Genomic DNA, 13,905 nt, shown 5'->3' on the forward strand with positions numbered 1-13,905 from the left:
ATACATATATATATATATATATATATATATAAAATATAAATCTTTTGTTACATTATGAAAATCTTTATACTATCTTTGACTGTCACAAATAGATTTGCACAAATTTGTCCAAAACTCATGCAAGAATCGCGATATGGCTGGATTAAAAGGCTATGATTTCATTGAATAAATATGAGTGCTGCACATTTCAGTCAAAACGCAGTGCGTTTATATGAATGTATCTCTGAAGGGAACCGACTGTCTTCAGAAGAGTATCGATGGCATTTTCATCTTATCTTATTTACTTATAATGCCTGATAAAGTAGCGTTTATGAGTGCAGCGCTGCTTTGTGTACAGCTGTTACCGGGGAAACTGCTGTATTTCTGTCGTTCCAAAAGTGCCACCTATTGGCAGAGAATGAAATTTGATTTTAAAAACCCAGCAGATACCCTGACATAGGCTTCTTTAACTCTGACGCTCAATGTCTGCTCCTTCAATGCAGAGAAATATTTAAAAATATTTTTGGGTGAACTATTCCTTTAGTTCTCTGCAGTTTGCTAATACTGCACATCTTGTGCTCTATGTAGGCTACTAGATTTGCTAATACAAAACAACTTTGAAAAAGCAACATGACGCAACATGAAACACAGCAAAAAGACAAGTCTTTTCCATAATAACACATTTTCAAATTGCTAATAAATTTCACAAATAATTAAAAAATGCAAGTAACATTGAATTAACTTTAAAATTGAAATTTTCAGGGTAGAAAATGTTCTTGTGAAATAAGCCTTGTTTTATTTACAACCTTGAGAAATAATTTGACATTTTACAGTGTAGTTAACAGTAAACCTTCTGATGTCAGAGAGGGGAGACTGGCACTCTGGGCACACAATAGTGTTCAGCCAGGTGTAATTTGAGAGACCTACTCATGTCTCATTGAAGTGGTTTGCTCAGGGTTGCTGAAGCTCTGATTCTTCAGGCTACACATGATGGACAGCTTGTACTGTATCTGTTCCGTGAAGCCTTCTAGAAGGACACAGCCCCCTCACCTGCCCACTGAACAATGGATGAATCAGGTTCATTCAAAAAAAAAAAGCGAGGCAGGCTCGAGGAGCAGGGGATAGGATGGGAGGGCAGCAGGCAGCCCAGCCTAAAGCATCAAGTTTGGGACTGAGAGGGGTTATTCATGTGCAACCAGCAAAACAAACTGCTTAAGGTTACTGAGACAAAAAACAATTTGAGTCCAACAACCACAGAAAAGGTCTGATGGTCTCTGAACCAATCACTCCTCTCTGTAATCGTCTGTAACAATGAATTAGTATGCCTTGTCCCCAATCCACAAACTAAAAAAAATCCACAAACTAGCTGATTACAGTGAGAGGAAACACAGTGACTGCTCCGGATAAATCAATGGCTTAATTTATCCGAAAAACATCATGGGTTTAACATTGTTTGCCATGCAACATTAGAAAAACAATTTATTTACATAGTTAACATGGCGTATACGAGTCAGAGCAGTGGTTTTGTTGTTTGTGCAGGTGCTCTGACAAAATGAGCCATGGTGCTTTAGATGAATGATCAAATTTGGTTCCCTTTTGTTGTCCTGCCAACACAACACTGCACATTTTGATGTGATACACTAATAACTCTGGCTTAATAATGAATTGCAGAATTAATATGAATAGAGTAAAACAGTCTGACCTCTAAAAGCACATATTTAAAAAAAAAACACATGACTTCCTGTCTTCAAAAAATATCTCAAGAGATATACCTACTACAAACACCTTGGGTGTTTTGACTCTGAACCGTAACACCCTCCTGCTGGTGGGTTGGCAGTGGTAGCCAATTTACTGCCCATCTTCTCCTCCTGGATCCCAGCTTTGCTTCTCTCTCCAGTTCCGAAACCAACAAGGGGCTCTTTCTGCTGCCTCCCCCATCCTGCAGACTGCTATCTTCCTCTCATTCCCTGTTAGTCCAATTGCTGTGAACATTCTCCATACCGACTGGGCTGGGAATCCTCTACAGCCAACCTCGACTGGAAATAGTCATGCCTGCCACCCTTTCTCACGACAGTCTTGCAAAAGATCCTGACATTTTGCACTCTTCCTTTCAAAGGCTTGGTGGCATCCCATTCTTCCCACGGAACTGGTTCAATCAATACAATCTTCTTTGCCTTGTCAGACCACAGCACCACATCTGGCCTTAGGGTTGCCTGGACTACTTAGGGGAACTGCAATCTTCCTTCCAGATCTACTCTCATCTCCCATGCCTGGGCCTTTTGTAATAAATTGTTTGTTGTTGCTATAGTTGGTGGCTTTTCACCTTCTCTCACAAACTTAATCATTGATGTTGGTTTCTGGTATGTTTGCCATTTTTCTTGCATCTTTCCTGCTCCAGAGAATTAGCTAGTGTTCTGAGCATGATGGTGTCATGGCACCATCCGTATCTTTCTTGGGTAAGTGCTGTTCTACACCCTGACAATATGTGTGCCATGGTAGCCCGCTCTCCACAAAGCTTGCATAGTGGGTCCTCCCTCAGACCCCACTTGTGCAAATTTGTTGGGGTTGGTAGAGTGTCATACACTGACTGCAGCAGGAAAGAAATGCGAAAAGGTTCAAGCCTCCATAGATCTGCCCATGTGATTTGCCTTTTTGGAAGATCACATTTGGTCCAGGCTCCCTGTGATACCAGCTCCACAGCTCTTGAATGGATCATGGCCCTCCTCTCCTTAGTGTTTGCCTTCCCCCACTGCTGGAAATGGGAAGTTCCTAAGGCCCTGTCTCCCTGTGCATGGCATTCCAATAATGTCACGTAACTTGAGTATACTTTCAGCTTGAGTGACAGTGGTGTCGGCTGCCCACTTGCGACCTGATCTTGTCATAACACTTGCATGTCTGACTTGTTCATGCTGAGAGTCTCTGTATGTCATTACTACTCTGCATTTAGCCACCTTGCATTCCTCCACCACGGATGACAGGGGTAGTTGAAGCTGTCCTGACCTTATGTAGAGGCCTACTGAAGTGAAATTTGGAGGGATTCCCATCCAACTTCGAAGGTACTTGTTGATCTTTCTCTCCACTCCTTCCACACTTGTCATAGGGATCTCATACACAGTCAACAGCCACATAAGTCTCGACAGCAGTCCATGTTGGTATATCCATGCTTTGAATTTCCCTGGAAATCCTGATTTTTCAACCCTCCTCAGCCATTCCTATGTATGCTTTTCAGTGCAGGTGATGTTATTACTGTCAGATTTATTAATTGCATTAATTTATTAATAACTTGACATTTTTAAATAAGGCGTAGCTAGTTTTCCCATATATTTCCCAGATGTCCCAGATATTTCATGCATGACCACAAGAATCCTAAAAAGGGCAACAAAGTTTGAGAAATCACCTTCCTCCACAGCATGATGTAATATGCACAACCATAAGCATAATACGACTGTGAAAAACCTATCTCTTAGTATCGCTGTTTAACATCACTGCTGTGTGAGTGAGGCTGTATTTACAGGTCTCTTGAGTGACACCTCTATTTCTCTGCTACAGATAATGGCTCATCCCTCTATATATTTACAATACTACTTCAGTGAAGATCCTTGTCAATCCTGTAGGCCACCTTGAACATAAATGGGTCACAGAAATCCTGCACTTGTGCCAAAGTCCTCTGACAGGACTAGGAATGCGTGGAATGGGAAATGGAATAGAAGAGTGTTACAAGAAGAGGTAAGGGCACACAAGCACCTGCCATTATATTCCATAATCATTTCCAGTAAACAAAAGCAATTCACTTAAAAAGCTCATTTTTGGGTTGGAAGATTGAAATAAATAAGTGACAATCATACAAAAAATGGCATATGCAGCAATTTCCCTGTCGCCTTCTCTTCCACAGGGTACTCTAACCATTCTTTAGTCACCCTGGATAAACTGTAACTCCAACCATGTGGCTAAACATCATGTGTGCTCCACAGCTCAGAGAAAGCCACTCAAGCCCTAAGAGAGCTTTGATTTGCCCAGCAGGATGCAAGTGTTCTTCAGCAGATGGGACAGACACTTCACACAATCAGAGCAGTTTGATGTCTCCCAGCTCAGAGCTGTCCTTTGCACTCAGTAATTGAGTGATATGTGAGAGTTAGGCTGAGATCACAGCCTTACAGCTGTGCAAAGACAATCCTTTAACAACCATCAGATAAAACCTCTAAACACAATAGACTGTGCAATGTGTGGTAATGGGCACACACATGGTTAGCAGCATAGACACAATACACACATATATATATATTTTGCTATTACAGTGTGTTTACTCTGAGATAGCAGTGTTTATTAAATTTGCACACTAAAAAGCTTGAGTGTTTTGATCTGTGGGTAGATGGCAAAAAAATATGATGTGGAGCCAATAAATTCCTATTTTCAATATTACACTGACCTTAATATCAGCTTTTTGTATTCTTATTTCTTAGACTCATTACTTGGAAAGAAAACCATAAAATGGCATTTGGTTAGACATATTAAAGAGAACTTTTTAACCCTGGACGGTTGAATAAAATCTAAACAATTCAAACACATTTGTATATGTAAATTGCATTTTGTACCTTACCTTTCCTGAACTTCCTGCTCCAATATCAACAGGCAGAACACTGTTAGGAGAGAAAGAGAGAGATTTTGTTAAGTAAAATGGAATGAATAATATGAATAGTACATAAACTGACAACTTTTATTATGATAAGAACCTCTGCAATACTTGTTTCTAAAAGGGTCAATCTCAATGAGTCATTAAGTAGTCAGATATTTAACTGTTGTCCATGGCACCATACTTTCACATCTCTCTTATCACTTCATGGGCTCTCTTCGTATCAACAAAAGAATAGCTAATTGGCCACAATTGCATCAAAAAGGTTAGTCAACGGGGGAAAAAGTAACTCAGAATGGAGATTAATAATTAATATTGTAATACTAGTACAGTGTCATCTCTTTGCTAAGTAAATTAGTTTTCTATATTATTATAGACTATTTTTCGTAGGAGAAACTTTATGAGCAGTAAGATTTCAAATCAATATTTCATGTACAAGTAGCAATTTATTTGTCAAGTACCTAATAATAAGCTTTTATGCTTCATATTAGGGCCTTGATCACCCTGAATGGGTTTATTCTGTGATGGCCAACTGGCTATACATTGTACCTTACTTAATATTTGATTTCCATGTCATGAGACAGGTACTTATATAGTGGATACAAAAGAAAATCTGGACAACAGTAATCAAAATGCACCTTAGAAGACGAGATTAATGAAGCGTGGAACTAAAAGGCACCTTGCCGGATTTCCAGGGGAGCACTTTAGAAATGAGCACACACTCCAGAGATCCTAATCAGCCCATTTCCATTTGGGCCATTGAGAGAGCAAGCGAGACAAGATCCCTGCTGTGAGTCATAGTGCTACTGTCATACCACTAGCATGTCATACATGCATTTCAACCATCACTGCCTAAGGCACGTCATCTAACAGCAGCATCTGCATCTAGCTTTAAAATCATCTCACTGCTATATTTAGAAACACTCTTTCAAACCCACTATTTGTATGACTGGATTTACTGACCTGAGAATAATTTAATAAAAGAGCGAGACCATAGCCGAATTTCAGAGGAATACTGAAATATCGCCAAAAGTGAAGCTATTACGGTAATGGAAAGAAACAAATTGATTTTCCACACAATTGTCTAAATTACTGTACATTAGGTAAGGGATCATTAAACATTATTTTATTTCATAATCACCTATTAAAATGAGTGACTCTTGAAGTAGATTTCAGCATGCAGAAGGAAATAGTCACATTGATTGTTATTTCACCTCCTAATATCACAAATTGCAACCTTTTTTCCACCAAGTATCACTATATTACAGTGCTTTTTTATATTTTTAACAAAATGAAAGTGAATGAAAGAGAAGAAAGCAACTCAAATCTAAGGTAATCAGCATTTATAGGATATAGGTTATACAGTAGGTTTCAGAAAATATGAATCAAACATTTTATTAAAATTCTTCCAAAACCACATTACATTATGTGGTCTATGCCGTCGACATTCATTTTATGGCTCTATACTCTCATTGTATGTTAATAATTGTCTGTCTTTATGTCATTTATTTCTCCTAAGGAATTTAGGGGAAACATCTGAGGAAAAGTTCATACTATCGCTCTATCAAAACATGGCAATTTTTTTTAAGCCAAAACAGCCCAACACATCAACGTTGGCCAATAGTGTAATAGTTTGCAAATGGTGATACAGTTCCATTTTGGTGCCATATGACTGACATACTTCAGCATTAAATGAATCACTGAGAACCTGAGCTCTGAAAGAAAGAGCTCAAGTGAGAACCCAGAGTCTGCTGAGCTCTTAAAGAAAAACTCAAATTTCCCCTTTTGGAAAAAGTGTATTGAATCTTCACCTCTGGGTGTTGCTATTGGCCGAGCTCTCAGCGATCTGTGCACTGGGAATCCATTTGGTCTCATCCACCACAGTGCGCGCGTGAGGCAGCCGCCCCACATCCTTTATGGTCATCAGCATGTGGCAGGAATTCTTCAAGATCTGCACTGCCTCGTTATGAGAAATGCTCCGGAAACTACGTCCATTGACCTCCAGAATCTGATCCCCTACCTACAAAGATGGAGACAGAGAGAGACTTTAGAGATCTGACACTCCAAATGAGACAAAATGAAACGCAACAATGCCTGGCAGAACAACACAGAGCCCACGCACCACAGGAACCTCACACGTAGAGATTTCAATTAAGCCTGATAACTGATAAATAAGCTGTCCCTTCAGCATGATTTGTACATGAAATAATTGAATCTGTATTGCCAGAGCATTTGTTGTTGCAAACTGTGGCAGATAGACAGTTATGAATATCATCTGTCCCGTTTCCAAATTCCCTCAGTAACAGACTGACAGAGGAAGTGAGGGAGTAGACAATGAAGAGAAAGAGGAACATTCACTGGAAATTATTCAGTTACAAGCTACAAATAAAAGAGCTCAGTCTGTTCTCATTAAACCTACTCGGCCATAGCAGAATATTGGTGTGTTCTGCAAATCAATGTAATGAACATAATTCATGAAAAACACTCTGAGCAGTTCAGCACAGTGGGACAACAATCAATGACTATAACACTATTGTTTTACTGTGTCTAAATCATCTCACATCTCAATATGTCACTTCATAAATTCATTAATTTACCCAAATGTTGAAATTCTATCATTATTTACTCACTCTCATGTCGTTCCAAATGTGTACGCTGCTATTTTTGTAGCAACTGACAGATGTGGTCACTATAAAAAGCTGCTAAAAAAGCTCAAAAAACATTCTTGAAAAATTCTCCTTTTCTGTTCCATGGGAACAATGACAACATTTTCATGGCTGAACTATTCCTTAAAAAATACAACATACATCTCCACTGATATACAGATGAGGCTGGAATACTGTATATGGGGTAATGATTCCATTTCAGGGACAAAGCCAGCACTAAATACAGCAATTATGTAAGTATTTAGTGTCCATTTGTTTTTCCAGAGTCTATTGTATTACAGCGTACAGTGTACAGGGTCTATTGTATTACAGCGTATTTCATGTATTTCAAGGCTGTGATGCATTAAAACTCGTCCTGAACACTGACTTTTTCATCAGATCTATATAAAATAAATACCCTGCCAGCTTTTGTCTGAGCAAGACAAGTTCTAAATGATGGATGGATGTTCTGTGAAATGAGTGAGAGTCCAGGACTTTTACAGTGTGGAGGAAGAGTTCAAACTGAGCAATGTTCAAACTGAAGAGGATTGTCCCCCACTGAAAGTTTAGGGACCCTCCATAAAAAAAATCATTCCTTTCACTGGAAAAAAAATCTAATTATTGACATAACATGATTTTTGTTTGCCCAACATTTCTTTGATTACTGGTGCAAACCTAGACTCTTCCATTCCTCCTTTTGTTCTCCTCAGCAAAGCAGAAATAATAAAGAGAGATAAGTTATCGATGTGTGTCTGTTTCTTCCTCTCTGTGCAAATGTTCTTCATGCAGTGGAGTCAGCAGCCAGAATGCACTATAACTCACTGGAGTAGAGAGAGGGATAGTGAAAGAGAGAGAGGGTGATTTATAAGCTGCAGGAACTCAAGGATCTTTCATTTACTCACAGAAGGGAAACCGCTGGCATTCTTCTACCAACATTTCTTCCCCTTTATCACACTCTCCAATGCTCCGCTGCACTCTGCATCCCTTTATTCTGACTATTCCTCCACCCTCTGCACCATTACACCACTTTCTCCACCACTCTGTCGTCCCTCCATCCCACTCTCCTCTAATAGCCCTCTACATGACTTTATACTTTATTAATCCTTTGGGGACAATCAACACTAACATTATACATGTAGCACACAAATGTACAAGAGCATATGCAGTATTGTTAAACAGCTGACAGGACAAAACATTAAAATAAACACAACGAGACATGCATTACATGTTCATATGCATTTTCAGAATGGACCTAGACAGTTAACAGCACTAAAACATGACAAGAGTGCAATGGAATGTTAACTATACACATAAACTGTGTTTATGTGTATAGTTAAATTCAGTTAAGTTAAGTGAATTTCAGTTAAATTCACTCAATTATTAAATATACTATTTAAAAAAAAGAAAAATACATTTCTGGTTCTAAGATGTTAGTGTCCATTGTAAAATGGTATGACTAAACCTCTGGTACATCACTTAATGTATGTGAAATTGAGGGGACTTTGTACACTAAAAATTACCTTAAGACAAGTTGGATAAAATTAATTGTAACAGAAAATGCAACAATTCGGACACTTTGGGGCTGGTCTATGTGTTATGCAGTATACAAAGCAACTGCGTCCATTAAAAGAAAGCTAGTTTAATCTTGCTTCATTTTCCTTTATGCACTCAAATAAATCCCTATATACAAATGGGATTTTCATGTGTGACTTATTATGAGAGCTTGGATCTGTCCCAAATGAAGACTGAAACACCATAAGGAACAATAACTGTGCTGGACTATAGACATGACCCATTTAAGTTCTTGTGAGGCTTCTCACTAGGTCATTTTGTAGCTCTATTTCCATCCTCAGATGCCTCTGGCTGTCTTTTTGTGTTCTCCAGGTGGGTCTAAATGAAACAACCATAAAAGACTCAGACAAAGTTATTATACCACAGGCAGGATTCAGGCCACTCCTTAAATATACAAACACACAGCGCGTGCCTCACACATCCATCTGTCAACTACAGCTGCGCCGGACACCAGCAGTGGTGAGGCACAGATAAATGTGTCTGACGGACGTCCGCCACAGATCCAGGTGAGCCCAGCTCATCTCCAAGGGAAACGGACATTAATTAGGCCCAGTGTTGAACTACACAGATGGGACAGATGCCGAGCCATCAGTCAGTTTTACCTCCAGTGCAGCTGAAGTTTAATCTACATGACTCTGAGTTCAGCAGACAGAGAAAGGGTTTTTGGGAAAGGGTAATGCGGCTGCTTGAAGGGAAATGTGGTTCAGAAAAAAGGAATTATGGAATGAGTTCAAAGGCCAGGAGTTTTGCCAGAAGCCCTATCAGCAAAAGAGCTAGGTAGGTAGGAGGATCCAAAACTTTGTGGAAAATGTGGTCTTCACTGACGAACACTGCTTTGTACTTTACACACACACTTATATATAGCAAGGATGCATTAAATGTATAAAAAATGTCAAAAATGACAGTAAAGACAATTATAATCTTACAAACAAACTAAAATATTCTATTTCAAACAAATGCTGTTCTGAAATTTCTATTCATCAAAGAATCCTTTAAAAAAAATTCTGTTTTCAACATTGTTGATAATAATACATTTTACTTGAACGCCTAATCAGCAAATCACCCATCACATGAATAAATTACATTTTAAAATATATTAAAATGTAAAACAGTTATTTTTAATTGTAATCATATTTGACAATATTACTGTTTTTACTGTATCAAATAAATAGCTATAACATATCTCTAAAAGTGGGGTAGTAAAATGATGAGCTGTCAACTTAATAAAAAGTAATTATTTTCCAGATAATATTTTTAAAAATTATTTTTGCTTCAGGACAGTGACAAAATACAATCTCATTATTTAAATTTTAAAAACATGTTTTCTTTGTAATAGCATTCTAAATATTTTTTTCACACAGTAAAAATTGGTATTTGTACATGAAAATATATACAGATCATCACATACTATAGTCACGTAAATTCCTCATAGGTAAACAAACTTGCCCAATAAATCTTTTTATTAAGACACACACACAAAAAAAGAGTAGACTGGTGTTTAGAGGAGTTCTTGAGTGGAACCTCTGATCCACTGATGAGAGGTCCAATTGAAGAAGCACTAAAACCCAAACAATTATAAAGAGAGCAAAATAAAAAGCCTCTCTTAAAAAAGCAAGTAGGCAATCTTTCATCTCCTTATTGCAACCACCGCTCTCCATTAGAGCAGTAAGGCAACAGTTGTGCGTCCCACAGAATACTGTTGAGCTCAGTAGATTTATGTGTTCTTGTAATACAGCAAAGTTCAAATCCAACTCAGGGAAACACTCATGATTTTTGGGGCCAATGATTGCAATATGCTATTAAATGGAAAAAAGTGGGACATTTCCCAGTAACTTCTGAGAAAACTACTATAAGTGCAAGTGTGTATGCAAGGGTTTTTGTTTTTTCATAAGCTGATAATATCAGCAGACAAAAGTGTCTAATCACAAACCAAATGTTCTCTTACCTCACTGTCTGCTGCCTGACAAATGCAAAAATGTAACATAAATGTCATGTTTCTAGGGTGACATGAGGTGTCTCTTCTCCCCTCAACTTCCTAAATAAATACCAATATATTTAATATATAGCCATTTATACAGTGTACAAATGCTAAAAAAAGACAATTAAATTAATTTAAAATTAGCTACTTTTATACTGCACTGATCATGAAAGAATGAAAACTTAATGATAACAGTACTACTACTACTGCTGCTGCTGCTGCTAATAATAATAATAATAATAATAATAATAATCTTCCTGGGGGTCCATAGACTCTTCTCTTGAGAAAAAGCAACTAACAGTGAGAAAAATATCATGATCAGCTAATGGCACCACAAAAACACAGTCCAAACCATTTGCAACTATCCTGAGCTGTGACGTCAGAGGCAGCAGACAGGGAAAAACATCTCCAAAAATCAATTTTCAGCTATTAAGAGCACTCCAAAAGAAACTGGCCACTGGTAAAACATTTACTAGGACTATAATACAATAAAATATCAACATATATGTAATTTTTGAATTATATATGTTCATATCTATAGATGTTTTACCTAATCATCTTTCCTCCCTGTCCAAAATCTTCACATTTCTGTCTTCAGATGAGTGATCCTAGTCATTTCAGTCCAGATACACCAGATCTTCTATCACCACCATCCTGAATAAATTCTACAAAACTCAATGTCATGTTGTCTCACTATCCTGCCAAATTATGATAACAAATGTCTGACTTTTTATCACCAGCAAAATCAACCCTTTTGTTAATATTTTTGCAATGCAACAAAGCGACGAGAATACAAATGTATGTGTAGCGAATCAGCTCATGGGGAAATATGAATAATTAATCATAACTAGTTATAATTAATTATAAATATTTAGATCCGCTGTAGATATTTACTTGACCTCTCAGGGTCAACTGTCTGTCAATTCTAAGAATGTTAATTTCCTGGTTAAGGGAAATTACTTTCTTACTGTACAATTCTACACAGAGCTTGTAGCATAAATCTGCATGATTAAAGGTTGTGGACATGCAGAAGCATGGAGCTGCATTACCAAAAACGTGATGTAAAATATTTATCTGTCTCTGGTGGGGCATAGGTAGTTGCTGAAGCCCAATCACTGAATAACCCAAGAGACTGCAGGAGGAAGACTAGACTAGTAATATCATGTGAAATAAACAAAAAAAAAATCAAACACAAAGGGTTGATTATTACAAACAATTCATCTCAACAGATTAAAGCAGACTGATGCTATGATGAAGACACAGGCTTGTAATATTTTCCAAAAAGCCTACCCGGCCTGTTCTCCAGCTGACTGGAGAAAGAGGAAACATCTTTCATCTTTCTGTCCATGGATTGATGCCAAAATGTTAAGAGCTCACTCAATCTTTTATGAGGCCAGCTTTGGATTTAGCGCCGCTTTGTTTCTACATCTTTCCGTTTGGCAGAGGGAACCTCAACCAATATACTCACACCACAAATTTAATTAGACACACTAAATGCAGTCATGCCGAACCTCAGCAACACTTTTGGCCACGTGTGGCTTTTCAAAAAAATAAAATCAGATGTCAACATGTCTGAAACAATTTGTGTTTGTTTTAAGAGAACAGGTGAAGAATATTACCAGTCAAAACACAATGACTTGCAGTTTCAAACATGATTAGCTTTCCTGTCAGGTGTCAGGTGGCATGTAAATTTTGCACCCAGTAAATGAGCTGTTCCCTTTCAGTCGGTCACTACGAGTCACGTCGTGACCGACGACATCATTGATGAATCACTGACTGACTGAATCACTGATTGACTGATGACTTCTAGCAACCTTATTAACAGGAGAGACAAGCAGGCAGCAAGCAGGTTGTGCGTTACATGTCTCCTCTTTGTTTCTGCGTTGTGTTAATTTTTCTGTAATGTCTGGCGCACTTCATTATTTTTACCAGTCTTTGGAACATTTTTGTCGCCTGCCTCTGTGTGTCTGCGATCATTTTTGGATTGTGGGCGCTGGCTGAGTGCTTTTGACGGCGAGTTGCGGGGCCTGTTGCGCTTCTGCTGATCCGGTGTCTGGGTGGACGTCGTTTTTGTGTGGCGCACGAGCTGCATGTGAACTACTGGACTACTGGTCCTGTGTTGTCCGTTGACTGTTTTGATGTTTACCGGATCTCCGGTTTTCCAGCTTCTGCTAGAGTACTGTCTGGTTAAAGATACGATAAAGCGCTGGCTGGTAGTATTGGCTCTTTGTTTACACGCGAAATTCAACGTCATCTCTCAGCTGACTCGGTGGATTGCAAACTCGGACTGGACTTCACATGCTACGGATCCGGAGCTGTTTTTGATGGATTAGGCTACTCACTGTCTTTTAAATCTGTGGTTTGTAAACACGGATTGGATTCCAATATGTCACGGTCAACTGACTTACCTGGTTAAATAAAGGTTAATAAATAACAAATCGCTGCACACTGCTCCCATCCATAAAAGACACTACGGTGTAATTTAGACAGAAATAAGGACTTGTCTCAAGCAATCGGGTTGCATGTGAGTCGAGGCACAAATAATTGTAATAAAGTTAAAGTAGGCTCTCAAATAGTCAAATATTTGCCAAGTTCTCTAATTGTGACTCAAGATATTTTACCTTTAGTCCGCTGTACTCTGCAGCAGACCCTTGGTCCACTCCGGTTATATAGATGCCCAGAGCATACTCAGCACCTCCACGGATCATCAAACCCAGAGATCGCCCATCATCCAGTGAGATATTCACCTGAGGAAAGAACACACATTTGTTACACACATCAGTTATTTCTCAGCACATAAAGACTCCTTCACCTAGATATCATACTATAGAGATGACTGTGTCTTTAAATAAATTGTGTCTAGCAAATACAAAAACGTCCAAACCAATTTAAAGGTGACAATTTAATTGATGTTCAATTAATAAAAAAAACAGATATAATACAGATAAACAAATGATAAAGCTTCGCTTAATGAATATTAGATCTCTTTCTACGAAAGCGCTTTTTGTGATCACAGATCATAACCTAGATATGTTAAGTTTGACAGAAACCTGGCTAAAACCAGATGATTACATTACTTTGGGGGGGGGGGGGGGTCTAAC

The 13,905-nt window shown here is 38.3% G+C and overlaps 1 protein-coding gene across 1 annotated transcript in view; it reads right to left on the minus strand.

The window, feature by feature from the left end:
• LOC107715750 (whirlin-like) overlaps positions 1-13,905 on the minus strand; it is a gene marked incomplete at its 5' end in the record, with an annotated part of 34,673 nt that overhangs the window by 17,084 nt on the left and 3,684 nt on the right. The window contains 3 exons of the mRNA XM_016521937.1: positions 4,577-4,616; positions 6,421-6,629; positions 13,426-13,551. Of these exons, the coding sequence (XP_016377423.1) occupies positions 4,577-4,616; positions 6,421-6,629; positions 13,426-13,551 (375 nt within the window). The remainder of the gene's footprint in view (positions 1-4,576; positions 4,617-6,420; positions 6,630-13,425; positions 13,552-13,905) is intronic.

The sequence above is a fragment of the Sinocyclocheilus rhinocerous genome, unplaced genomic scaffold, assembly GCF_001515625.1.
Source record: "Sinocyclocheilus rhinocerous isolate Xijiao unplaced genomic scaffold, SAMN03320098_v1.1 scaffold3194, whole genome shotgun sequence".
Taxonomy (NCBI): domain Eukaryota; kingdom Metazoa; phylum Chordata; class Actinopteri; order Cypriniformes; family Cyprinidae; genus Sinocyclocheilus; species Sinocyclocheilus rhinocerous.